At 39.0% G+C, this 27,016-nt stretch overlaps 1 protein-coding gene and 1 long non-coding RNA gene across 3 annotated transcripts in view; one reads left to right on the plus strand and one right to left on the minus strand.

Annotated features, from left to right (window-relative positions):
- Nucleotides 1–27,016, minus strand: part of LOC133266724 (uncharacterized) — a 796,291-nt gene that overhangs the window by 750,463 nt on the left and 18,812 nt on the right. The gene's annotated exons all lie outside the window — the stretch shown is intronic.
- On the plus strand, nt 1,555–13,178 carry IMPA1 (inositol monophosphatase 1). Of its 2 annotated transcripts, none has more exons than XM_061448207.1 (9): nt 1,555–1,676; nt 3,438–3,518; nt 4,706–4,839; nt 6,724–6,828; nt 8,112–8,157; nt 8,294–8,402; nt 9,126–9,234; nt 10,766–10,917; nt 11,352–13,178. In XM_061448207.1, the coding sequence occupies exons 2-9, from the start codon at nt 3,456–3,458 to the stop codon at nt 11,468–11,470; spliced, it is 837 nt and encodes a 278-aa protein (XP_061304191.1). In that variant the 5' UTR covers nt 1,555–1,676; nt 3,438–3,455; the 3' UTR covers nt 11,471–13,178. The 2 variants fall into 2 exon arrangements, with proteins under 2 accessions (XP_061304191.1, XP_061304192.1); XM_061448208.1 differs by lacking the exon at nt 1,555–1,676 and adding an exon at nt 1,739–1,877.

Raw genomic sequence — 27,016 nt, forward strand, 5'->3', positions numbered from 1 at the left:
CGGGGAAGGGGAGAGCCCCGGTGGGGCGGGGGGGATGGGGGGGGCCCTCGATTGTTGTCAGCCCGGCACCACTCACTGGGAGTGAGTGAACAAGTTGCCTGACTGGGTTTAAAGCATGACACACAGGTTGCCCAGAGAAGCTGTGACTGCCCCATCCCTGGCAGTGTTCAAGTTCAGATTGGACAGGGCTTGGATAAACCTGGTCTAGTGGAAGGTGTCCCTGACCGTGGCAGGCATTGGCACTGAGGGAACTGGCTGTGTGGCCCATGGCAGGGAGGTTGGAACAAGGTGATCTTATAGGTCCCTTTCCAATCCAAATTATTCCATGGTTCTATGAAAGACCAAGAAAAAGCAATGAAACTGTTATCAGTCAGCCTCGTAAAGATTTTTTTCCCTCTGCGTAACTTTAATCATAGTAATGTTGAAAATGCATCATTTGTACTGTTTGGGGGTTTTTGGTGGTTTGTTTGTTTTTGTTTTTTTTTTTTAAATTATCAAAAATCCTTGTTTAAAAGCTACACAGTTTTCTGGAAAATGTGCTTACTATATATTTAAAAAGTATTAGTTATCTCTGGTCACCGATTTGGCATTATTCTAATTGGCAGATCTGTCAGTAGGAAGGACTAGTGGAGGGCGGAGGAAGCTGCTTCACTCGAGTTTTTGGGGAAAAAAAACCCAGACGTAATGGAGAACCACTTGTTCATTTTACTTGCTCATTTTACTGTTTTTAAGCACTGTGAACTGGATTGATTGGATGCTGTTTTACTTTGAGAGGTCTGTTACATACATTTATGTTCTTTCTCATGGGCCTTCGTACTTTTTTCCACAAGCTGAGTAACACAGTCTCAACAGCAGTACCTTCAGCAGCCAGAAGCCTTGGTAAATGGCAACCATGTGCTCCATGGTGGTTTACACTCCGTTCAGTTCTGAGCTCCTCACAAGAAAGAAGCGGGTCCAGCAACGGGCAACAAAACTGGTGAAGGGTCTAGAGCACAAGTCTGATGAGGAACGGCTGAGAAAACTGGGGTAGTTTGGTCTGGAGAAGGCTCATAGGAGACCTTATCGCTTTCTACAATTACCTGAAAGGAGGGTGTAGTGTGGTGGTAGTCAGTCTGTTCTCCCAAGTAACAAAAAATAGGATAAGAGGAAACAGTCTTAAGGTGTGCCAGGGGAGGTTTACACTGGATATTAGGAAAAAATTCTTCACAGAGAGGCTGTTCAGGCATTGGAACAGGCTGCCCAGGGCAGTCGTGGAATCACCGTCCCTGGAAGTGTTCAAAAACCGTGTAGATGAGGCCCTCAGTGACATGGTTTAGTGGTGGTGGTCCTGGCAGTGCTGGGATAATGGCTGGGCTTGATGATCTTGAGGGTCTTTTCCAACCTAGCTGATTCTGTGGGAGAGCATTTACAGTATATTCATCTTGACACGTCCAATTATTAAAAATAGGCCGACATCAAAGGCTGATTGAGCCCCTTGACTGCAACCTTGAGGGCCAAGCCCTGAGGCAACCTCGCTGGACGCCGCTACCTGTCCCGCCGCCGGGCTCCGCCACGCCTCCCCCGCGCAGTCGCAACGGAGCCCGCAGGGCAGCGGGAGGAGGAGGCGGGGTCAGCGCTTCACCCCTGGCGCCTGCGCGCCTCAGCGGGAGCAGGGACGGCGGTGTGGGGCGGTCGGGGTGAGTCTCTTGTTCCTTATTTCCTCCTTTAGCCGCCATTTCGGGGTGCCGTGAGGTAGCTATGCTGCTACCCCGGGGAGCTGTATAGCCCTGACGCCGCTCGAGCCGGGCCACACGGCCACGGGGCAGGAGGTGCACTCACGTCGGGCGGGCGATGTGGGCCGACCTTCAGCCCTTCCGGCCCGGGGTCCAAACCTCTCTGTCGGGATTCAAACCGCTCCTCTGAATGCGCTCCCTGATTTTGTGGGATGAATTCCTCACGGGGCATCTGGCGAAGGCAAAACTAAGCCTGCGGGGCTGAAAAGACTCTTCTGCTAATGAGTTTAGGTGCTGGTATTGGTACGTGTTCTGCAGTTAATGTTTTGGTGAGGTTTTAGGCGTAAATGAATCGTTTTTCCTCTGCTGCAGGAGTCTGTGTCGTTGTACTCGGTGTCGGTGTACTTAAGGTTCCACTATTGCTACTAGTCTTTTATGGGTAACTTAGTAACTTCATACAGAGCTGTTATACCCAGTTCTGTGTCCTGACAAGTTATGTCTGTGTTTATGTAACAACCTGTACTTCAAAGGCTATGGCAAGAACATTATCAACATAATTGAAGCATCATACCTTTTGCATGTTATCTAGCTTTTATAGCCATGTTTACCTGTTTAGGACCAAGGCTGAAAGGAGCAGTGACCATTAGATCAGGGCGATTGGGCTGGGGACTCATGGATGATGTTAATTGCACAGAGCTTTTTATACTTTCAGTGCTGGGGGGTTTTATTAATAGCATGTGTAATCTTTGTGAATCTGCAAGTGTTACAAAACAGTTATCCAGGTCATCACTTAAAGGCTGAATGACTTAGTTAATACCCAAAAGGTTTTTGAAAGGGTTAGGGCTCAAAAATCAAACTTCCAAAAATTATTTCTAAAATTCAGACAACATTGATTTTGTCTCTGAATTGAATTGTGGCATTAAATGAATTTGTGGTCGGTTAAGGTTCTATCAGAAACAGTATGATATGCTGATTGGTATTTCACATTGCTCAAGAAAGTAGAGATGCATAGAAGATAATGTATCTTGTATTGCTTCGTAATATGTAAGAATATAGAAGACAATGACTGTGGGGTCTTGTAACTTTCTCATGTAGAATCTAAACCATTTCATATTTGTGTTTGAAATAAACCCTTAGAAAATGCATGGAGGACTAAAATATAGAAAGGATGGATTTGGGGTTTCAGATTTAACTTTCTAATTTGAGATATTCAAAATAATTTAAGCCATGCTTAATAGATAAAGCTGTACGTGAGCAGTCTTCTGCAATGAATTACAGTGAAGATTATAATATTTTAAAGCAAAAAGACCTTGAGCTGTATACTGTGTTTGAGAATGTGCTTGTGTGTACCCACACTACTGCTTTTCAGAGCCATTATGTACATTGGGGTCAGTGTCTAAATGTGGAACCTTGTATATTCATGTATCTTTCATGACTGAGGCTCTGTACTTCTTAATGTTTTTGTTTCACCTTTCTTGTAAACCACAAAATATGGGGAAAAAAAAAGTCTGGTAACTTATACTAAGCTTTTAATACTTTCTAAGTTTGGGTTGTTTGTTGGTTGTTTTGGGTTTTTTTTTCAGAGTAAAGCTAGAACAAAATTCCATATTTCAGCCAGGAGAAAACAGTGCAGTCCAGAACAGCAGCACGAGAAAACTAGAATTTATAAAAAAAAAATAAAATTGAAATAGCCATAATTTTTGTGTTAATCTCTCCTTTTGGTAGGCTATATATCTGAAAAAGATGGCAGATCCTTGGCAAGAATGTATGGATTATGCAGTTGGCTTAGCAAGGAAAGCTGGGGAGGTAAGTATAAAGTATTTACAAACAACATTATTTATATAGCTGTGTGTGTGTATATGGGTTTTGAAGGAGTTAAATGTTGGATATTCTTCCAAGGAGTATTTTGCCAACAAAAAACAACAACCCAAAACATAAACTAGCAGAATTCTTCAGTGATGTTCAAGATTGAAGTGTCTTTCATATTTACAGCTTGGTTAAGTTAAGAAAGCAGCTTTGCTCTTTTCTTTGGAGCAGGGTCCACTTAAAGACTAAGGAGTATTTTTTTGTTCCTTAAATTTGGTTAAAAAAAAAATAAAAATTCTGAACTGTGGTAAACAAGGAAGATCTCTGATTTTCCCTTTATACTTCACCTATCTACTTTACCACCTGAAAGCAGTTCACAGTCTTTCTTGCAAACACCTCAATCAGCTTTACACAGTGCCTTGTTACTGACACCAGGTACCATATCACGTTCTCTACATGAAGATTGCTTTTCTTCTGTAAATAAGAAGCATCCCTTGCAGTATGGTACTTGGCCCACTTGTGATCTAAGAGGGCTTAGAACAAGAAAAGAATTTGCACATCTTGGCAGAGCTTCAGCGTTAAGAGTGGTTGCAGAATGTTCAGTTCTTGGTAGTTCTGCTTCCTACATTCGAATGCCGTCAGCCAGACAAGATGGCTCATGTACTGATTCTGTCCCCTGGAGCTGCAGAATCTGTAGAACATTGTCCCTGCAATGGCCGCATTAAAGTCTTCCCTCAGAAAATCTTTCTATGTTACAGTAAAATACTTCTGTGGGCTGTGAGGCATGGATTCTTGCAAAAGCTGATTCTGATAGTTGTAAGATCATAAATGCAGAGTCTGGCTAAAAATAGATGGGTTAAGCTAGGCTTAAGTGTTTCATTCAACTCTGGTACTTACATGTATAAATCTAAAATTTGTCCTAGCAAAATAGAGTTTGGTTTCATGTACCAGTGGATCTTTTTGTAGTATGCAAATTTAAGGTCACATTGAAGTTTTTGTGCTGAGTAGGGACTGGAGATAGATGCAAGGGTAAGCCCCAGCTCCTGCAATTAAATCCAGGTTTTGTCACTGCTTGTGTTTTGTATGTGCAGTATAGAAAATTACAGTAAAAATGATGCTCAGGTTTTTAGGATAATTAGTATTTTCCATAAATGGGTAATTTTTTTCCTTTCTTGTTTTTTTAACAGATAGTCTGTGGAGCACTCAGAGAAGAAATATCTGTTATGACTAAAAGTTCACCAGTAGATCTCGTGACAGAAACTGATCAAAAAGTAGAAAACTTCATTATTTCTTTGATAAAAGAAAAGTATCCTTCTCACAGGTAAGGCTTCTTATCAATACACTTTTGGTAGAAGAAGGGGAGAGGTGTCTGGAAGAAGAAGAAGAAAATGGAAAGTTTATGATTTTGCTTGTTAAAATTTCATTATGATTGGCATGCTCAAAAGTTATAGAAATCTTCCTCACCCTCATTATTTTAAGTATTTTAGAGGATGTGGGTTGTGGGTTGACATTTTGCCCAGGGCTGTAGCATAAAGACAAGGTGTCCGCAGGGTCCCTTTCCCAAGATATATGCTGACAGTCACTTCCACTTGAGCCAGCTGTAAATATATTTGTGTTGGAGAATCAACAGTGCCCCGCAAATTTCTTGTCTGCTGTTGGCTGTTGAGATTAACATGCCTTTGTGAAATCTCATACAGTTTAAGAACATCAGACATGCTTGCAAGAAGACAGGATCTTCTGATTCTTTAAGTCTCTCATACAAAATATTGATTTTTATTTTTTTTATTTCTTTTCCTTTTTTTTCCCTGCCCCTCCTGAAATGAATTTATCCTTAAAGGGTAAATTGTGTGTATTTCACTTACTTTCATAGAATCAGCTAGGTTGGAAAAGACCTTCAAGTCCAACCGTTACCCCAGGACTGCCATATATGGGACTTTCTCTCCCATTTTGACATAATGGCTCAAGTTTAAAGTGGGCTTGCTAATTTTTCTTACATTTTCTTCAGGACTTTATTACTGTAGCTGTATATGTGAAATGTAAGAAATCTGCACAGATTTGGAACAACTGACGTGGTGCAAAATGTCAGTAACCCAATTAAATTAGTGTAAGCATACAGACTTGTGGAATGACCTTGACAAACAGTTTCTGTGATAAATGATAAAAATTTTAGGATATTTTAGCTTCTTTTTGTTACTTAATTGATATCACATTAGACATACTGGTGTTGAACTTCTTCTAATGAATTATTCATCCACCTAGATAACTATTCAGTCTCTCTCTTATCTTTGTGAAGATTTGTCACATGCTGTTTCTTTCTGAGCAGTCATCTTCACTTCAATAGTTAATCATAAACCCCCTAATCAATATTAAAGAGACCTTATTTGTTTACTCTCAGCAGTTCTGATTTTACATGCTTGTGGAGGAAAGCATGTGTTTGCATACTTTTCATAGTCTGAGTAATACGCAATACATTAATAAACATGCAAAAGGCACAGAAAAGAATTCCACCCACTTAGACTTATCCACATAATTTTGCAGTTGAAAATACACTTTCATGTGCAGCTAAAACTGTGAAATTTGAGTTCCTGTAGCACTGTGCATTGTGTAGCCTTTGGGTTGAGTATATACTCTGTTGTCTTCTTCAGAAGGAGCTCTGGTTTGGATTTTATCCCTTTACCACTTTACCATTTTGTAATGCTTGTAAAACTAAACAGTTTTGAGAATAACAACTTTCTGCCATACTTGGACTGAAATCAGACTACAAATTTAGCTGTTACTGCAGTGGTCTAACCACAAAGGCTTTCTTCAGTTAAAACACAAGCTAAAGAGTAGTGTTTTGTAGCACAAGTAAACTGAAAGGTGTAAACAGCTACAAGTATTCTGACCAAAATTTGATGATGCTGTTAGTGGAAAAAATAATGAAAACTTCAATGTTCTGAATGCTGAATTTGAGTAATAGGTATTAAAATGTGAAGTTCTCTTCCCTGCATACTGTGCTTATCTCTGACATCGTAAATATTGATGAAAGCTTGGTCAGATGTGGTTGGTGTTTTCCAGATAAATTGTATATTTCTTAGCTTTTTACATTTGGTCACTGGTGGTACAAAAACCTGTGTCTCACTTTAAGAACTTTGCTTTCAGGGACCCTGTTGCAATTCAGACATTTTAATTTCCTTGTATCTTTGAAATGTGTTTGCTACTCTAGCTTCATTGGAGAAGAATCTGTTGCAGCTGGAGAGGGCAGCATTTTGACAGATAACCCCACATGGATAATAGACCCTATTGATGGAACTACCAACTTCGTACACAGGTCCACCTTTCATTTCTTTGTTAGCAACTTAAACCATTATTTCTTTCTCCAGTTCCATGAAAGTATGGGTTTTTCTCACATTTAAATTTAAATATTAAAGGTATTCTGAACTTGTTAATAGTTACAAGTTATTATTTTGGTTTATTAAGAGCTGTGGGTCATTTTTTGTAATATTTTAGTATTTCTGCAAGAGCTATCGTAGCCTCCCTCTGTAACTGACAGCAGTTGTTCCATGAGAGGCCTGTGCTACATAGCAGGAGTCAGCAGCCTTTAGCAAGGGTGCCAAATAAATACAGGTTGGCAATTTTTAACAGTAAAGCAACAAGAGTCATAATTAGGAGTTCCATCATCTTCAGAGGGGTGGTAACAGCTTCGAGTGCTGATTGCTAAGAAATTTCAAAATTCATTGAGATCTAGGAGCTGCTACCATGAACAGAAGCAGAATATTACCAGTAACTGTCTAGTGGCATTTTGCAAGAGGATGAGGAAGGGATTTTCAGTGTAATGCTGACTCCCTATTCCTTCTATCTAAAACATGACAGATTTTGGCCCTGATGAAATTTTCTGAGTGTACTTGACTCCAAGTTTGAAATGCCTACTAGTGTGTGCACCATAGCTTTAAACAGCTGCTGAATCCTGTTAAATAACATGTTCAGAAGCTGTAAGAAAATAACCTATTCTGCTGGATTTGCAGATGTCAAAACCTGTATTTTTGCAATTAGTAATTAAAGCAGATGTTTTGGAACTGCAAATTTTGAAGAGTAAAAATAGTAAATGATTGATTATTAAAAATTTAGACTGCGATGCAACCCACCCTGTCCCATATACTCCCACTGCCTTCACTCTTTCCCAGCATCTTTCCTTCTGGCTCCAGTACCTTTCTCATTGCTTTGGTGTAGGAAGTGGAGGTGGGGGGAAAGCTGGCTTGCTCTTTTTGACAAGACCATTTTGGCCAGCTTGTTCCTTGTGAGCATGGTTAGTAGCACAGAGGTTTACTTGTATTCTTTGGCTATAAAATGTCAGTCCCTGAGCTAATAAGAGTTGTAACAGGCTTAGTTTCAGTGGGTGGAAAATTATGTATTTTAAACAAAAATTGGTGTTGTTTGGTCTGTTTTCATAGCAAATTGTGCAAATTCCAGGAAACTAGTATTTCCTATATAGTCCAAGTTTCTTTTTGAAATATACATTACATTTAACTGAATATTGTTTTCATTAAAAGTAAGCATGGTAATGAAAGAAGCATAGTATCTCACTGTAAATTAGTGAAATGTTTTGTTTTGTAGGTTTCCATTTGTGGCAGTTTCAATTGGCTTTGTTGTAAACAAAAAGGTATACTTTTTATTACTTAATATCTAACAAATCAAACCCAAATTAATTCCTTGTTGCTAACTATAAGATGTGTATTTTCACAGTAAATAGGAAGAAAGGGGAAAAATGCCAAGGTACTTTTTACTTTTTCTTGCAGATAGAGTTTGGAGTTGTATATAGTTGTGTAGAAGACAAGATGTATACTGCCAGAAAAGGAAAAGGTGCATTTTGCAATGGTCAGAAACTTCAAGTATCAGGCCAAAAAGGTAAGCTGGACTGAGTAGTTTATTTCTGGTAATTACATTTGTTTTTGCAAATGAGGCATCAACAGTTTTAGACCTGGATATATTCCTATTTCTTAGCTCATAGTTTTGTTTTGCAAAGAGTCTGGTTTTGGCCATGGGTTGTTTGGCTTTGAGAAACGGTGTTTATGTTCTTTGCATATAGCATGCTTGTGATCTTTGCAGAATCGGGACTCAGCAACTTAAGATTTTATTACCTGTGTGTTGTGGTACTTTGGTTGGTTGGTTTTAATTCCTTGTATGTCTGTCATCCTTCTATGATTGTTCTTTAAGAGTCCATAACAAATTTACCAAACAATTCAACTTCTTCCAGGTGTGAGCTACTGGTTTGAATCAGTATCACTCATGTAGGCTTACTACCCTATGTGAAGTAAAATCCACTCTTAAAATGGGACCTTAAAGATCTGAGGACCTTAAAAGATCTATTTTATAACAATAGAATTTTACTTACTAATGGCACTGATTAATGTAGATGCACAGTTGAGCCAGATCATGCTTTATTTGTGGTATTTTTTACCTTTTTTACCTATTTTCCATGTAAAGAGAGATTTTTATACATTCGATATGTGCAGTATTTATGTTAAAATACCTATTATTCAATCTTGTAGGAAAACAAGTAAAATCTGCTAATTACTTTTGCTATGTAAGTTGTGCTGTTTGAAAAGTGAGGTTTTATTTTTTTTCCAGACATTACAAAATCCCTTTTAGTAACAGAATTGGGATCAAATCGTGATCCAGAAGCTATGAAGATAATTCTTTCTAACATGGAAAGGCTTCTCAGCATTCCTATTCATGGGTAAGATATTCCATATTTTTCATGCTTGCTGATAGTGTGAATATTGTAAACATGATCATCTTTAGGAAGGATTGGTTGCGTTACACCTTAAATGTGAAATACGATTTAAATGTTTTCATCTAGTAGCTTCTGCAAAGAAACTCTAGTAAGTGTGTTTAACTTTTTCAAGCTGGGACATATATTAGAAAATCCGAAGAACCAGTATTGAAAAGCAAAGCATGTTTGATTTTGTAGGACTAAAAAGCGTTGTATTTACGGTTAAAAAATGAAATACAATTTTGTGCCTCTTTCCTCCCCGCACAGCTTCTCCTCTCTCCCCCACTCCAAAACCCACAAGGAGTAAAACTGTATAAACAGAAACCATGTTACATTTCTTAGGTTCCTTTTCCTGTAGTAATGAAAATCATTGGTTTTTTTAATATGTGTCAGAAGACAAAAAAATCTCCTTTTTTTGTTTCAACACTGCATTTTTATTTTGTCCAAGTAGTTGAAATTGTTCATAAACTGCTCTTGATTTAGTTACATTTCCTGGTTCTTCTTCTACAGAAATGTAGCCAAAGCCTACAAACCATTTCCACAAACCATTTTATATCTAAAACTGGTTTCAGTAGACAGTTTCTTGTTTTCTCTCAACGCTACTCACGTTTCTGATCTATAAGGGGTTGTACTTTTATGCTGAGATTCTCAGGAGTCTTGTTTTGACACTTAACATGTAGATTTTTTTCTACTTCCAAAAAGTCTTCTAATGTCATTAAAGTATATATCCTAAATTGTAAGTAGGGAATACGTTTTAGGTGTGTTGTCAGTTCAACTTCAGTATTTTATTTGGAAACAATAAATTGAGATTGGAATTGATTTAGTTGCTTCTTGCAATAACTTAGCTTCTATCAGTTTACAATTTAATGTACATTTTACTGATAATTGAGATAACTGCAATTATTTGTACAAGTCACACTTACTAAGTACATCAACATTTCCAGAAGAAACTGGGATTTGTAGCACAAGGGTTTTGATGAGGTTATCCAAATTTAGACTAAATTTATGCTGTGTAATTTATTTTTTGTGATTACTGCTGTTAGGGTTTTTTGTAAGTCGGTGATGCCTGCTGAGCATTACCACAGAAACTGAAGTAACTGTTTTTTCAGCACTGAGAGCAGTGCACACTCCGCTTGAATTCTTGTATTCAAAAGCAGAGTATCTGTTACTATGCCATGGGTAGCTATCTTTCATAATATGTTTTAGGTTAAAAAGTTGTTTAAGACGTCTTTTCACTTTAAACTAAGATTGTTTAGCAGAATACATAAATGTGATTTCTGGAAATTGTCTATATTTGGGGAACTTTGCAAGCTGCTCAAGCAAGACTTCATTCCCAGTTTTTTGTTTTGCTGCATCACATTTTCACATCTATCACGTTTTGTCTAGCTCAGTTCACTTTGCATGCAATGCTTCTGTGTTCTTGGTGCAGTGTACACAGGCATTGTGGCTTTTGGACAAGCTGTTCTCAGTTAAAAGAATCATCTTTCTCCTTCAGGATTAGAGCTGTTGGTACAGCAGCTGTGAACATGTGCCTCGTGGCAACAGGTGGAGCTGATGCCTATTATGAAATGGGGATTCACTGCTGGGACATGGCAGGGGCTGGAATCATTATTACTGAAGCAGGCGGAGTACTGCTAGATGTATCGGGTAAATACACTGAATGCAAGTTTAGCTTTTAAATTAGCTTTTAAATATCCAGTTGGGAGCAAAACATAGCTGAAATGAGAAAGCAAATAGGTTTTTCAATCCTCTTTTCATGTTGCTGCTACTGAATGAAGTTTCCATCCAGTTAACAGCCTAAGAGTCAATGGTATGTTCTGAAGCTACCAGACAACCTTTAGTCCCTTTGCTGAGCACATGGAAGAGTCAAAAAAGATAGTAAGCAAACACTGAAGAGAATTTAAATTTAGCTCATATGAGGTACCTGTTGTGTTAAATGCATTTTTCTCCAGAGGCAAAACTTGGTCCTAAGTAGCAAAGTGTCATTTACACTTTTTTTTTTTTGTTCAATTCTCATTTTCTTACTAACTTTTAATTTTATCTAGAAACAAGCTGGTTACTTTGCTTGCTTTGATTTCTAGGTGGACCATTTGATTTGATGTCTCGAAGAATAATTGCAGCAAGCAGTCAAGCTATAGGAGAGCGAATAGCCAAAGCACTTCAAGTAATTCCTCTGAAAAGGGATGATGCAACTAACTGAATGCCAAAGCTACACCTTAAATGTAATTATATAGTGTCTCATAGTCCCATGTGGTGGTTGTTCTACACCTTGAACCTGATTAAAAAAGATAGATAGATGGTAGTCTTTGAGTATTGGCGTGACTGCTGCGTAGTGTTTTGAGGTTGGATCAATGTTCTAAGTTAGCTTTTACTATTAGGTATTTTATTTAACATCACAATTACATAAAGATCTATAAAAAGAAGCAAATACATACTACTCAGTTTTTTGAGTTTTATACTGCAATGGATGGCATAGCAAGAGTTTCTCTGTGTAGAAAATAAAAATACCTAATTCTGTCAGTGACAAACCGAAATTAACTGTCTTAACACCACATCATCACATCAGGTCCTGAACCCAGAAAGATTAAGGCATTGCTGTTTAATCAGTCTTTCTCTAACCTGTCGTTTTCTTCAGTGTCATCAGTGTAGCTGTTTCCTTACCTTGCTGCATTTTTTGTAGAGGTAGTCCATACATTTCCAAACTTTTTTTTAGTTGTTCATAGTTTTGGCTCTAATTTTAAGACTTTATTACATGGCTGTTATTGTTTTTGTAGTCATTGTTCTACTTTAGGCATTGTTCTACCTTTCTTATGGTAGATGAACACAGTCACTTCTTTAACCTCTTAAGTGGCCAGCGCACTTGCAAATTCATTGAAGTTGCAAAAATAATACTTATTGTGCCAGAAAAATGTGTATCTCACAGAAATAAGTTCTGAACATACCTTCTATCACCAAATGGACTTAATGTCAGTTAAGATGAAGTACGATTTGCATTTGACCGTTGGAATCAGCTGATACTGTGTCCTCTATTTTATTCTCAGCAGTTATAATTTGTGTTAATTTTGCTTGCGTTTCTTATGGGTGAGCGTGTTTTAAAGTCTAAGGAAGCATTACAATCCAAAAGAATTTTCATTAAACTGCTGGCAAAAAAATAAGCCCATAGTCCAGATTTTTTACATAATTTTCTGTAAGTTACAAAAGCAGTGACCAACCAGGATCAGGTTTCCCCTGTATTATAGAGTGTACAGGCACAAAAGAAGATGCATATCTAAAACTAAAGGGTTTATAAATCTAAGAAATATTAGTAATTTCATTCTTGGTGTCAGTTGTTCTGAACTTTGAAACTATACTGGTTCTTTGATCTTTTGTATTTAAGCTTTTTAAAAGAATCGGTGTACTGTTCAAATAATTAATGCACTTTAAAAAAAAAAAGATTTAACTTGGATCGGTTTTCAGACTGATTTTTTCCATGTCTAAAGTTTCCTAAAGAAAGCTGTCTCATTGGTGGTCCAGTCAAGACACAACAGTGCTTTGGAAAACCTGGCTTTGTACTGCTGGTTTTATTTTGGAAAATGGTGTTCTCTGTCTTGAAATTTTAACAGATCTCATCTTATAAATTTCAGTCCTTTATATCAGTTGATTTTTGCATATTTTGTAGAAATATTTAATTTGAAGCTGGTGTCAGAAGAGTAACACTGAGATCAGCTATTTAATGGTCTTGTAAAACAGACTTAGGTTAATTGTACTTTTTAAATTCCTATTGACAAGGATAGAAAAGTTTTGAGTATTTCACTGTAACTTTATTGCTGCAAGTGAGGTGGGACCATAATTATTTCTTGAGAAGTATATTACCTGTACCATTTCTGTTGCTTTTGTGTAACAAATTCTGCATAACTTTTTAAAACTGATTTATTTGTGAGATGGAGACATGTCTATACTTGAGGTGGAAGAACACATTTGGAATAAATACGCTTTAGCAGCAGTGGCTTCAGATACGCTTCCTTTTATAACATCTATCAGAGTACAGTACTGCCTCTCAGCAAGCTGGGTTTGTGAGCTTCAGACTTTCCCGAGTTGCGCACTTTTTTCTTGATATACGTAGATCATAAACCACTGTGCCTTCAGATAAGTGGGATTATGTGTACACCTGCGGGAGGTTTTAGAGTGAAGATTCCAACACCTTGCAACATGATCACGGTGCATTAATCATCTCCAACCTCGGAACTCAAACTTTACGGGCTATATTAGCTGTGATTGATTTTGAAGGCCCATGAGCTGCTTGAAGCATGTAAATTTCTTGCTGTTAGCTTTCCTAATAATGCTCTTCAAGGAAAAATATATATTAATTTCCCATCTTGACCCTCTCACTATTTGCATTGGATATGAGCCTCTTGTTTTTTTTTCTTTTTTACTCTATAAATGTATCTTTTATGGATTGTCTGCTTTATTTTTAATTTTTAATATTTTGGGGGGGGGGGTCAAAAATCCCTGTTTTTTGCTGCTTTGCTAAGCATTATCTTCTCAGATATTCATCTAATATTGGCCACTTCTTTCATCATGTGACAGGACACCAAAATGCAATTATACAATTTAAAGGCATTTTCTTCATTGTTCCGTGCTAGCCTGTAATTCTGGCAAATTTTTGTAGTAATCTGTTTTTCTAGTAAAACAGAGAAGTTATGATTGCTGTGTAATCAAAATGTTCTTGAGAGATTATATATGAAAGGTAGTTCCTGAATGTTCAAAGCAATCGTACTTGGTTGTTTTGCTTTGAAAGATGCAGTGACAGAGATAATCATCTGAGATACTTATTTTTTATATATAATTTTTGATGTTTATATATTTACAAGATGTCTCATTGCCCAGTGAAAGCTAATCAGAAAAGAATACTGGTTACCACCGAATGAACAGATAGACTGTCAAATTAAAATCACAAATAATCCTCATAAAGACATTGACAGTTCAGTACACAGGAACCTTTCTTACACAGCTTTTCAATGACTAACTCATGACTTCTGATGGCAAGTTTGCTATGGTTTGAGTCTCGCCAAACTTAAAAGTGCTGGAAGGAAAACATCAGCACAGATTCAGCAGCTGGAGCACGTGGAAAATTCTGAGACATAACTGCTGGAAATGAAAGGATCATTATGAGCAAATTTAACCTGCCCCTTCCTTTTACTTTGAGAATGTGACTGAATGGTCAACATCACTATGGTCGCTACAGAGCCTACTGCTATTTTTAACAAAGTTCTTTGGAGCAGATGTGCTGATTTTTAGCCCAAGACTAAAACAATCAATACTACAAAATAGGCAATACTGATTTTTTTTTTTTTTTTTTTTTTTTTTTTTTTTTAGCCCTGGTATGCATGAAAAAGGGGAGGTAGCCTTAGTCTATCACTGTGGCTATTGGTAGACTACCACCTGCCATCCCTGTTCACTAGCCCTCTCCATTAATTAATTTGCTGAGAGTCTGTAATTGTTTGCTATGACAACCTGCAAAGCTTTGTTGCTTCTTCAAAGCAGGATTTTCTATAGAATCAATCCATCAGAGCTTTTCCCACAATGAAGTAGTGCCAAAGTCATTAAAGGCTTCAGGTTCTCATCCAGCCCTGTTAAGCAACCCGGTGGAAGACCCGGAGTGAAATGGATGACTCCTCATTATGACCCAAAGGTATGATTTTAGTTCTGCATACTCTGATGTCTCAGCATGAACTAGACATTCTGACTAGATACAAAACATCAACTTACAATCTCAGTGTAAAGCAATCTAAATAAGGGACATCTCTTTCTTTTCTTGTCCTTCCTGCCCTCTCAAAACCAGCTGCTAATTCAGCTCTATTCATTACCTGTGAGTGAAGTAATTGTTTCACAAGTCTGGTCCTGTTTTTGAAGTGCTGACAGGCAGCTCTCCAAGAACACATTGTTTTGGGATCTACAGCAGTTGGCATAGCTTTCTTTGTTTGCACAAACTCCAGGGATGAAAAGGGTATTGTCAGTGATGTGATACTTCAAGAGTCTCAGCCAGAGCTAGAGTCAGGCATATCTGGACAGTATAAACCATTCAATCTCTGGATTATTGCTTGTCCACAGCAAAGGTGACAGTGAATGTGGTCTGTCCCATCACTCTTTAGTATCTACAGTCCTCATACAAAGATCCACAGTTTCTGAAGGATCAGCAGGAGCTTCTGAAATGTCTTCTCTGCCTGCTGTCCACTGTCTACCTGCTAAAACAAGGCAAAATCTAACATGCAACAAAGCCGTATGCAATGTCGGAACAAACAAACTGAAGGACTGAACTCAGCTGAGAGGGCATATCACTGAATTAGAGCTATAAACTGCTGCCTGTTTGAGGAGTATGGACTAGATCTTCCACAATAGAGCAGAAATAATGTCCTAGCACAATTTAAGCTAGTAAGGTGCTGAAAATTATGGTACGTATATATATCCTGTTCCAGAATTTTATTTGCCTGTTGATGACTACTACATTAGTCTGAGTTTATACATTATGTGTCATAATTGTTTTGCATAGTTGCAGTGATGGTTTTTGCACCTGGATGATTCTGCACCAGTGTTGCTTCAGTTAGGACTCAGGCCTTCTGTACACCCATTGAAGTGAAAGGAAAATAAGCACAGAATACAACAGCAGCTACTGTACCACAGCAGCAGGGAAGAACAGCAGTCTACCCCTTTTTCTACAGTAAAGGGTTTATGTTTTGTTATGTCTGTCTTTAACTCAGCAGAGTTGAAGATACACTCACAACCATGTGAAACAGTTAATTAGGAGAATGTGATGCTACCTCAAATACTTGAGAACCAATTTCACAGGAGCTCATCCTCAACTTGCTGTGCCAAATATTCCTCCCCTCGGAGAGATAGAATTCAGTCTTGGAGGCAGAATTCATTCTTGGAGATTCACACAGGCTCAAATAAGCTGTGCATTTCACCGTGCCTGGAAAACACTAGATGGCAGCCGGAGCTAGGCAAACACCAGAGGGACCGGGGTTCTTTTTATAGGCAAGATTCCCTTTCCTACTCCTCCCTCCCATCCTCCTTCTGCTCTCTATAATTACTGTTGGATACAGCTAAGAGCGTATCTGAGAACTATTCAAAAGAATTATACCACTAATATTTGAGGACTCGGGCTCTGGTTTTTTTTTATTTGACAAGAAATTTGAAACAGGAGTTTTGTCAGCAGCCTTAACATCCCCACCTTTTCAATGTAAGCGTATTGAGGATTGTGGTATCTATCACAAGAAGATGAATCTGAATTCTAAATTCTAAAATAAGCCATACAAATGATCAGATTATACTGTATTTAAGGCTGTAATAATTCCTCAGATTTTTGCTGTCATAAATTAGTACTTGGCTTTTAGAAGCCTTTTTTTAAACCTACCAGATAATCTCCTGGGCAAGCATGCATCAATGCAGATACAACAGCCCTTGGACCACAAACCCAGGCTTAAATGAGCAGCTCTTTATGAGACCAGTGACAATTCCCTGTTAGTGCCTCAGTTTTCTCTCCTTCAACTTCTATCACTTGTGCTTCATAAATAAAACAAATCACATTTTCCTTCCTTAGTTCTCTCATTTATGCCCGCTCTCTTCTGCTATGACTTCTCTAAGGTGTGGCAAGACAGATACACTCTCCTTCCTCCAGCTATCCTCAGTTGCAAATTCCCATTTGGACAACAGAAAAGCTCCAGATGCTGTTTCTGGCAGTGGTGACCTTGGCTGAGGACAAATAGCTGCACAGAGTGAGTCCCTGCTGCAGAGATGTGACAACCTGGGGAGTGCTTGGGGTGTGTGATCCTGGGGAAGGCAGGAGGGTGGCTGGCCAGAGAAGGCCAACAGCAGCAGGTAGCCTCAAAAGGGACAAGAGCTTCTAGTCTGGGACCAGCTTATATTAATACCCAGTTTTAGAAAGTTCATCCTTTTCCAGCTCCCCAGTGAACAGGCAGGATGAGATCTATACAGTTTTTCTATGTAGCCATATAGAACACCTCTGTGGAGATTTTAAATTTTCTATAGCTTTTGCAGAATAAAATAAGTTAATTCAGGTCTGTGAGTTCATCAGGATGACTTATTTTATTATTAATGGCAGAAACTGCCACATTACTGGATGTTTGCATTAGCCTCTTGTAGGGAAACAGCTAAAAAATACTATTTTCACCACTCTACTGAAAGCTAAAAATAATAAAACCTTTTTTTTCTGCCTCATTATACTTGAAATTATGATTACAGTCCTGCAGCAAAACACATTTAAAAGAGAGTAATGTTATTAGGAATTCCTCTTTCGATATTTATTCAGGTGTAATTAGGAATGTATTAGCTGTGTAAAAGTAAATTGTATCCCACTTCATCTGTGCACCTTGTTCAGCTCACTATGCTGAAATGGAATTCATAATGATAAAATGCTATAGCAGGGGGAGGTTAAAAGCTTTACTTCTGTAGGCACTTACATCTTAATAGCAGTTTCCACTGGAAGGAAGTGCAAGCACAGACATAATGATTCCCATCAACAGCTGTTTGTGTTTCTGACGCTGAAAAATACTGCTATTCAGTCAGCCAAATCAATTAAGAGAGAAAATACGTTTTCCACTTGTGCGCACTCCTGTTCGTTTAATTTCTCCTATCTTTTATGTAAGTATCATGGAAAATGACTAATAGACTATCAGAAGTATTTCTGGCCCTTGTGTACCTGCCAACTACTAAGCCTACGACTTGACATTTTAGGAAATGCCAGCCCAAGTCTATACTCAGTTTTGTTCCTGCAGTTCAGCAGTCTCTGTTACTAGTACTTACATCTTCTTCTTCCTTATCTTTTTACTGCAATCTTCAGTGCATCTCAAGTGAAGTCATGTTGATTATGTCTCCTTGGAAGCTGATCTCATGGTTTTCCCATGTGATAAACATGGAGAACTAGGGACTCCTCAAAACAGCAGAGTCTTCAGCTGGAAGTTCTTAAAATTAATTAGCAGGCAAAGCTGAGGAATGACAATGTGTCTTGAATCCTATTCCCACTAGAAATCTAAAACCAGACCTCAAAACGGGATGTAGTGGAAAATCGAAGTTGCCAGTGAAATGAAATTCACTGGGAGTTGCTAAATATAAATCACATCTGTCTCAGGAAGTTCTTGAGCTGAAAGTAGGTGATAGCTAGGAGTGCACAGGGTGGGATGCTTTTTGTGGTTCTCTTCTTGTGGTTCTGAAGCAGAAACAGTCTGTTCTCACAGTCAGACAAAGGCACCTACCGTGTGCAGGAGGAGAGCACTCTTACAGTTCACAGGAATACACATCTCATTCCTTCCCTGCTGAGGAGACTCAGACTCCATTCTTGGAGAGTCTCCTCACTACTAAAGAAAAACTTGAGGTTCATTTGACTGGAAAACAAGCAAGAAAGACTTTAAGGGTGTAATTTGCTGGGTAGGCTGTACACCCAGGTATGAACTGGATAATCCTTGGTTCCAGTTCCTGGTCCAGAACTGCTGTGTGTCTTAAACAAAAGAATTACAGACAAAATGTACAAACAATAGGAAGAAAAGAGAGAAATCACAGCCTCCTTCCCTCTCTCAAATAGGTGCACTCTGCTCTAGACTGCTGGTTTGTTTAGGCTAGGATACCCTCCTCTCTTCCCCTTCAGAGTGACACAACTTTAAGAAGTAAAAAAGAAAAAGGCCATTAAAGTAATAAAAGTACATCCTGGTCTTTAACCTTCAAAAGAAGGTGGTGGCCACAACTGTGTTTTCTAGAGTCTGGTCCTGGTGCCACCAGCCAAGTATGCTGGCAGAAATTCTGGACTGAGTTCCTTAAGAGGCTTAGTCTGATTTTTGGTCTCAGGTAGGTAAAACATATATCCTGTTAGGGTGCCCAGGATGTTCAGCACTGGCAGTACTAATCCATTCTGGGCATTTGCAGAGTTGCACCCACTGGGCACCTGAGGAGTTTTCAAGACAAATCATGCACTAATAAGGGAGATTAAGTGCCTCCAGTAGGAACTACATCTGTGGGGTAATGTGGATAACTGCACACCTAAACTTCACTGTGCTGCAGATGTTCCAGCATCTTCTCTGTCCGTGGCCATCAGTGCTTGTGGGTGTCCAGTGCCAGTGGGGAGCTCCAATTCCTGAGTCTGGAAAGGACGCAGCCCAGCTGCACTCAAGACACTACCTCCTTAGTGTCATGCTGTCATCTTCACTCCCAGGAAACAGGTGCTACAGGAAAAGTCAGTTATTACATTGTTCCTGAAAACTGTAAGCCATGACAGTCTTTTTTCCTTCCACTTACAGGGGAAAGAAAATACAATATACAGATCAACTATATACCATACTAAAGCTGATATTTCCCAGTCACTGGCATGCAAGTAATGTAAGAAACAGACTTGTTATAGAAGGTTCAGTATAACCTCGGCAATTGTGTGGAGATGTTTGAGGGGTTTTTTTCCTCTTATTTCTCCATTCTCCTGTGGTTTCCTGTTCACTGAGAATTAGAATTAAACCATTCACGGAATAATCCTGACTTAATGGGAGATTTGGCTTTTACTTCTGCAAGACAGGATCAGATCCACAGTCTGATCTTGCAAAGACATTTGTGCATATTTAACTGAAGAACATACTCCGTGATTACAGTGAGATGGTTCGACTGCTTTAGCATGTGCATGTGCATTTAACAGACTATCCATATGAAATCTCTCAGATATTTCTTATTTAGCTTGTATTCTGTGGTAACAATTCTGAGTGAATACCTGGAAAACATGACATGAACATGTTTAGTGACATGACTACTAAACCCAGTTACTTCCTACTCTATGTGTGTCTCTGCTTCAGAAGGATGTGTCTACACAGAGCCCTGTGGTTATGGTGTAATACAGTATGCAGCTTTCAGAGACCGCTCTCTGGAAAAGAGACATTTTTATCTATTGAAAGAGTAATTTTATTTCAGCAGAACATCTAGGAAAAAAGTCTTCAGTCAGTTTTCCCACAAGTATTTAAAATTATTATATTGACTTAACCTTCACAAGAAAAGGCACCATCTGCATAGAAGACAGAAGATAAGAAAGCAGGACAGTTATGGTTTTAAACTAAGACTAATGATTTTCTAAAGGTTGCATCAATTACAATAAAAAGCTCTCAAATCAAATTACAGCTGTTACATGCAGAGATAATGCAAGTAAAAGAGTGAGATTTGCAATTATATTAATAATATTGATTATGGAGGCAAGACTCAAAGGCTAGGTAATACTGTGAGCAGATTAATAATAGTCTTTCTGTCAGCCTAAGCTGTCTTGGAGAGGAAATTTTGTTGTATCAATCACATATCAAATTTTCTACTGTATTCATCTGTACCTGAGCATACTCGTAAAAGAATTGTTTCATTTGAAGGGTTTTTTATCCTCGCCTGCTTCATACCTTCCAAGATATGCAAGATGACACACAAAGGCAGTGTCTTGAGAATGTGATTCTTCCATTGCAGCCTGTGAAAATTTGTCCCTAGCATTTCCAAATGCAGTACGGTAACTGTAAATCCACACCTACCCTGTCTGTTGTAGTGTCTTCTGTCAACAACTTCAGAGGCAACATGAACTCACTGAACTCAGATTGATATACAATGAAAGACAGGGTGCATTTATATTTTGAATAGGGCATGTAAGGGAGGGCTGTCTTACGGTGGCAAAGATCTTGCATGCGGTCTTGGTTTAACTGCAGCTGGCAGCTAAGCACCACACCACTGCTCCCTCACACTCCGTGCCCCTGGTAGGATGGGGAGGAGAATCAGAAAAAGGTAGAACCCATGGGTTGAGATAAGAACAGTTTAATAATTGAAATAAAGTAAAATATATTGCTATTACTATTACTACTAATAATAATAATGTGAAGGAGTGGGAGAGAGAGAAATATAACCCCATAAACACAAGTGATTCACAGTACAATTTCTTACCACCAGCTAGCTGATACCCAGCCTATCCCCGACAGCGATCTGCCCTTCCAGGTAACTCCCCCCAGTTTATATACTGGGCATGAGGTGCTGTGGGATGGAATACCCCTTTGGATGGTTTGGGCCAGGTGTCCTGTCTCTGCTGCCCTCCGGGCTTCCTGTGCCCCTCCTCACTGGCAGAGCATGAGACTGAAAAGTCCTTGATCAGGGTGAGTGCTACTTAGCAACAACTAAAACATTGGTGTGTTACCAGCACTGTTCTCAGACTAAATTAAAAACACAGCACTGCACCGGCTACTAGGAAGAAAATTAACTCCATCTGAGCTGAAACCAGGACACAAGTTAATGACAGAGAGGCCATTTTGCAATAGCTTTTCTAGAAGGAAGATGTTTAGGCAGCTGAAGCTTCATGCAACAGAGTTACTTGGTTTGGTTTCATTTCAGCTCTTGATTCCTGACTTTCTAAAGCAGATAGATACATTCACAGCAGGTATGTTGGTGGGCCTGAAGAGACATACAGCAGGTACTTTGTCATATTAAACCACACAGTAGTTGATAATTTTAGTTGATCAGGTGACTGAAAGTAGGGAAGGAAACAGAAGGGCAAGGTAATTCAATGTGTACCTCTGTTGATTTCACGCTGAAACTGTAAGTCACTTATTAATGAGCCACAGAAATTACTTCTGGTAGCATCATGAGTTATGTTACTCCACCAAACTCTATATACATCTATATTATTCATATTTATTATCTAGCCAATGTCCACATACAGCAAAACAAAACTGATTTGGAGAAGCTAAAATTTATGTATAAATCCATGTATGGTGAAGTTAAATTTTTTTAACTGGTCAAACTTGGTAAATACGAATTTTCTAATACAGCTTCTTCAGCTGCAGCTGGTCTTGTGAGCAGCTGTGTGCTCAGCAGCCAAACCCTGCAACACCACACATCTGAATGAACAGAGCAGCCTGTTCTCAAACATCTTTAGTGGAAGACAAGCCATTTGATTAATGCAGGTGTATTTTCCCTTCCTTTAACCTTCTACATGATCCTGTCTGTTGGTGGGAAGCTATTGTTTTTCACAGGAGAACACTGTCAAATGCTTACCTTTAGTCTGACCTGTATTCCGAAGGGTATCATGGATCACACTTAGGGAAACTAAGCAGATGACTGGGAATATGTCAGTCATCAGAATATGTAAGCTGCTTGGCTTGAGTCTGGGTAGAGTTCATGACCATTATTTGTAGGACTCCATAGTACACAAGGACACAGAGGCTTTTATCCTCTAAAGTTCTCTACCTTATACTAGATTAGCACAAATACCACAGAAATCACCAATAGCAAGTATACCTATGATTAATGAAGTCAATACATGCATATATCAAGCTATTACAAATGAAGATCAATCAATAAATATAGTATCAATCATTAGTACAGCAGCAGTTAATAATAACAGCAATGAATTTCATAGCAAAACCCAAGTAGTATATGTTATCTCAGGTTACTCCAAAAGCTATTAGTGAAGCAACTTGCCAACAATATAGCAGCAGATATACTTATGATCGATTACTTATACAGGTATATAATACTGGCTGGTAACAAGTGAATTAGGCATATTCCAGAAGGGGCCAAGCCATCCCAAAGAAGAGGACAAACTGATCCCTGACTGAAACCCAACCATCACAGAGATGGGAGGGCAAACCCCCAAAACTGGGCCTAAAGGGGGTCCAATTAAGATAAATAGACAGAGTCTCACTTTGGAGATGATCTGTGTCCTGAGCTTGGAGTCAGCAAGGCATCCCCAGTGAGCACCCAAGTGCTCATAGAAAGTTTTTGCAGGAAAGTTTTGCAGGATTCAGCCTATTTAGGAAAGAAAAAACACATGCAACATGGGAAGTTTCAGAGAGAAGACTTCATTTTGGATAAAATTTAAGTTCCTCTTAGATCATAGAGGCATAAGAGGGTGTACGACATCCACACCTTGAGCAGCCAACAGATGCTGTTAATTGTGATTTTCTATCTGTAAGAGCCAAAGGATGATGCTGGTTTCTGTTCCTTTAGAACCACTTTACTTTCCCATTCTGATTCCACTTTTTCAGACAGTAAGTTGTTACAGTTTCTTGTTTTAGGGCTTATCAATAGTATCTCAGGATGCCCCTGGTTTCTAGGTACCCAGCTGTACTTCAGAGATGCTGGCTACCCCTCTAGGAGTGTTTCTGGTTCCCAGGCCTAGTCCCCAGCTCACAGTTCCAGGTTGCCAGGTCTTTCTCTGTCAGTATTTTGCAGAGCATTTTCTTTTGCTCAGTAACTTTCCCCCTTCCAAGCAGGTGCAGGCCACCTTTACAGCTAGGGTTTTGGTGAAGCAAAGCCCCCACCCCAGCAGGCACCAGTGCCTCAGCCTGGAGAGGCAACACTAGCATTTCTTTTTAATAGTTGCATTTGCTGAAGTTCCTTTTTGTCATATTTACTCATTGGAATGATTTTCTCCATGCTCCTACTGCATCTTCTGATAAATGCCTGCATTTCCTTTTAGCACTTAGTGTCCCATAACTTTTCTTTACAGTTCTCTGCCACGAATGTTCATCCTTTGATTAACAGCTCCAGAAATTGATCAGTGTCTCAGCTATGCCACTGCAAAGCAAGAAGCTCAAGCATGAACCACAACAGCAATGCTGGAATTTAATTATGATTGCAGCTTTTAGAAACAAAGATAAAAGCTACAGATAAATAGTGATCTTCACAAACATCACTAACATCTATCTGATGTGTTAGAGGATTTGATTCAGGTGCCTGACTCCATAAACCAATGGGAGGATGTTGCATTTGCAGGCAATTTTTAATTTTTCCTTTGGAGTACCTTTAATCACAGCAAAAAGAGAGGGAGAGAAGAGTCATGGTCATCTACAGTTGTCCATCCCTGACATATGTCTAAGCTGTTATTACAGACCTCCAGTGACAGACACTGCAGTTTCTTTCTGTAAGGGCCTTACAGAAGCCCCAGTCCTTCCATTTTGACAACAAATCATGGAGAAATAGTCTTCCTTGTACTTTTCTACTGATTTCTTACCTATGCCTCCTTAAACCTTGTAAGAACATAGAAAGGGAGTGTCAAAAGCCCCTATTAAAATCAGTACAGATGGTATATTCTTCTTCGCTAACCATAAGAACAATTACCCTTTTGAAGAAGAAAATACATTTAAATTGATGTAATTTGTTCTTGATATCTATGTTGGCAGGTACCAGATATTTTCTCATCATCCAGAGACTTACAATTGGTTTTTCAGCTGTTGTCAGTAAAGCGTGCTACTCCGTATTTTCTCTCCAATTGACTCCCCCTCTCCTAAGGGCTGGGGTTCTTCCTGAACTCTTGATCCCCTCCTGTATGTTCTGCACTGAGGTTGCTTCAGCATGTCTTTAAATACCATACAAGGCTATGCTGAAATATCAAACATCTAAGAATTTTGCATTCCAAGATATCCTTTCCCACCCTTCCCTTATTCCAGGCTGAAATCTTACATTTTTTCAGTTCATTATTGTAGATTTGCTAATCATTGAACTTTTTATGGAAAGTTGAGCAAAAGAAAGAACTGAATGTTTCCACCTTCTTCACATTGAACTGTTTAGCAAAGTGAAGCTGAGGCCTTCCTCTTGCGTGACTCTTCCCTTACTAAGGCCCTTTATAAATGAGTTCTTGTTGTTTGACATCTTTTTACAAGTTGCATATTCTTTTATGCATTGGTCTTTCTGATCCTGTCCCTAATTGCTTATGCTCATTCTTTTTTCCCTATAACTATTAATATGACCTCCTTTCCATTATTCTTTTTACTTCTGCATTTGAGGACAGTGGTGAAATGACAAAGAGACAAGCTGCCTCTGTGTCTTGTCTGAATTTATCTGTATCTCTCCTTTCTGACTGACAGCCATTCTCCTCAGCTTAGCCTTTCTTCTCCTTGGTTTCATATGAAATTTTAGTGATGCACTACCTGAACTTAGTCAAATCTACCTTCTTGAGGTCTATGGTTTTGTTTTGCTAGTATTCCCTTTTTCTTCACCTTTTTATTGCAAATTCTTTTTCTTTTGGTCACATTCATGCAAGCTGCTTTCAATCTCAGATTCTCTCTACTGGTTGTTAATCAATTTCCAGAATTAACCACATCTGAAATTACAAAAAAAGAGATAAGAAACTGTGGGAATTAGGCACTAAAATACTCCTTAACGGCTGAATTAGAAATGTGCATCCTTAGCTTATTCAGCACACCTAGCAATACCACAGTCTGAAACTCCCTGGGGAAAAGTTTGTAGCAAGCTACTATAATTAGCTAAAAATTCTTTGATGAATAGTAGCAGAAGGTTATATTAACTAATGGGTGCCCTGCTCTAAGGTTCAGGATAACAATTTTAAAAACAGTCAAGATCCCTTAACACACTGTTGGTATAACAGGACAAAGTTTCATTCAGGAGCTAGCTCACAGCACCAGGACATAGGAAGTTTTCAGATTAGTAGTTTTCTTGCAATTTCTTGGGAATTTCTTGCAATTTAAATTTAAATCCAGCTGTTTCCAGTTGGGACCCTCAAGTAGTGACCTTTGTTTGTCAGTACTTCACCATGAAGGGAGGGATGTTTATGTCATGATCTCCCCTCTTGCAGCAGCAGCTCCATTTCTGGGCCTTTTGGGATGGCAGCGTGCAGCTCAGCCCCTGCACTAGTGTGTCTAAATCCCCCTCGACACTCCCCTGCCTTGGTCCAGGGAAGGTCACTCTGAGCTCACAAATTTGGAGCCACATGAAGTCCAGTGGAAGCTGCTGCTTTCCTTCAAAACACAGCTGGATGGAAAACGTTGAATGCTCTGCAGCAGCCACCAAGAAGCAGGCTACAGGGTTCATTCTTCTGTTTCGGGAAAGGATTCAAACCACCCTTGCTCACCTTCCAAAGGGTGCGTAACCAAGGGCAGAGTAAGCTCTGCTTCACCTGCTGAACTTGTTCCACTCTGCGGAAAAGCGTTCAGTGAGTCACAGAAAGGGAGCACAGTTCCCAAGTGAAGCCGTTGGGAGTGGAGGGTGATGTCTCTGCTCTTTTAGCCAAAGTTTGTCTATGAGTTTTCCATGAAACAAATATTGCATAAAATATTGATGCAATCCTTGCAGCCATGCCCAAACCCACTGTTCCAAGCTTCAACACAAGCATCTAATTGCAAGGCCAAAAATCACAGTCTTGTTTTCCAGTGCAATGAAAAGTTCTTCATGTCAAGCAGGGCATTGCAACAGTAGAAAACTGAGAGCAATGAGCAGGCAAGGCAGCTTAGTGCAAGTTAAGAGTCTGGACTCATCAGGCAAAAGAGAACATTGAACACAATTTTCCTTGTCTTGCATGAGTGTTCCACAACTGAGTGATTTATGAGTTTGCTCCTCCTGCCAATCTTTGTTGAAGAAAAAAGCAAGCTCTGCCTCTGCCGTCAAGGGAGAGGCTCCAGGTGAAGGCTCAGAGATGTGAAACCTGAGTGGAGGGATGTATCACTTCGTAGCACTGACTGAGACACCTACAGCCTAGAAGGAGAGAAACTTAAGAAAAATATCAGACCTCAGCACTTGCAGCCATCCAATTTACATAGCTCTCTATCAAGTTTATTGCTGCCATGCTCAGATCTACATATGTATCTACACAGGTTAGCTCTCTCACGATATTTAAGTGTGATACTCTCTTATTGTGGTTGTACTAGAGAGAGAAAGAAATATTACCTTTCTCTGATAATACTTATTTCTTGTCTAAAGAGAAGTTATGTGTTAGTTCTGTCTACATTATGCATTAGGAAAATGA

Source organism: Pezoporus flaviventris, unplaced genomic scaffold (genome assembly GCF_033815535.1).
Source record: "Pezoporus flaviventris isolate CSIRO_AGI_PZ_B2104156 unplaced genomic scaffold, CSIRO_AGI_Pfla_v1 ptg000007l, whole genome shotgun sequence".
NCBI classification, from domain to species: domain Eukaryota; kingdom Metazoa; phylum Chordata; class Aves; order Psittaciformes; family Psittacidae; genus Pezoporus; species Pezoporus flaviventris.

Coding starts and splice junctions, on each gene's coding strand:
- IMPA1 (XM_061448207.1), top strand. CDS start 3,456: ATGGCAGATCCTTGGCAAGAATGTATGGATTATGCAGTTGGCTTAGCA. Junction 3,519..4,705: donor TAGCAAGGAAAGCTGGGGAG/GTAAGTATAAAG, acceptor TTTTTTTAACAG/ATAGTCTGTGGAGCACTCAG. Junction 6,829..8,111: donor ACTACCAACTTCGTACACAG/GTCCACCTTTCA, acceptor TTTGTTTTGTAG/GTTTCCATTTGTGGCAGTTT.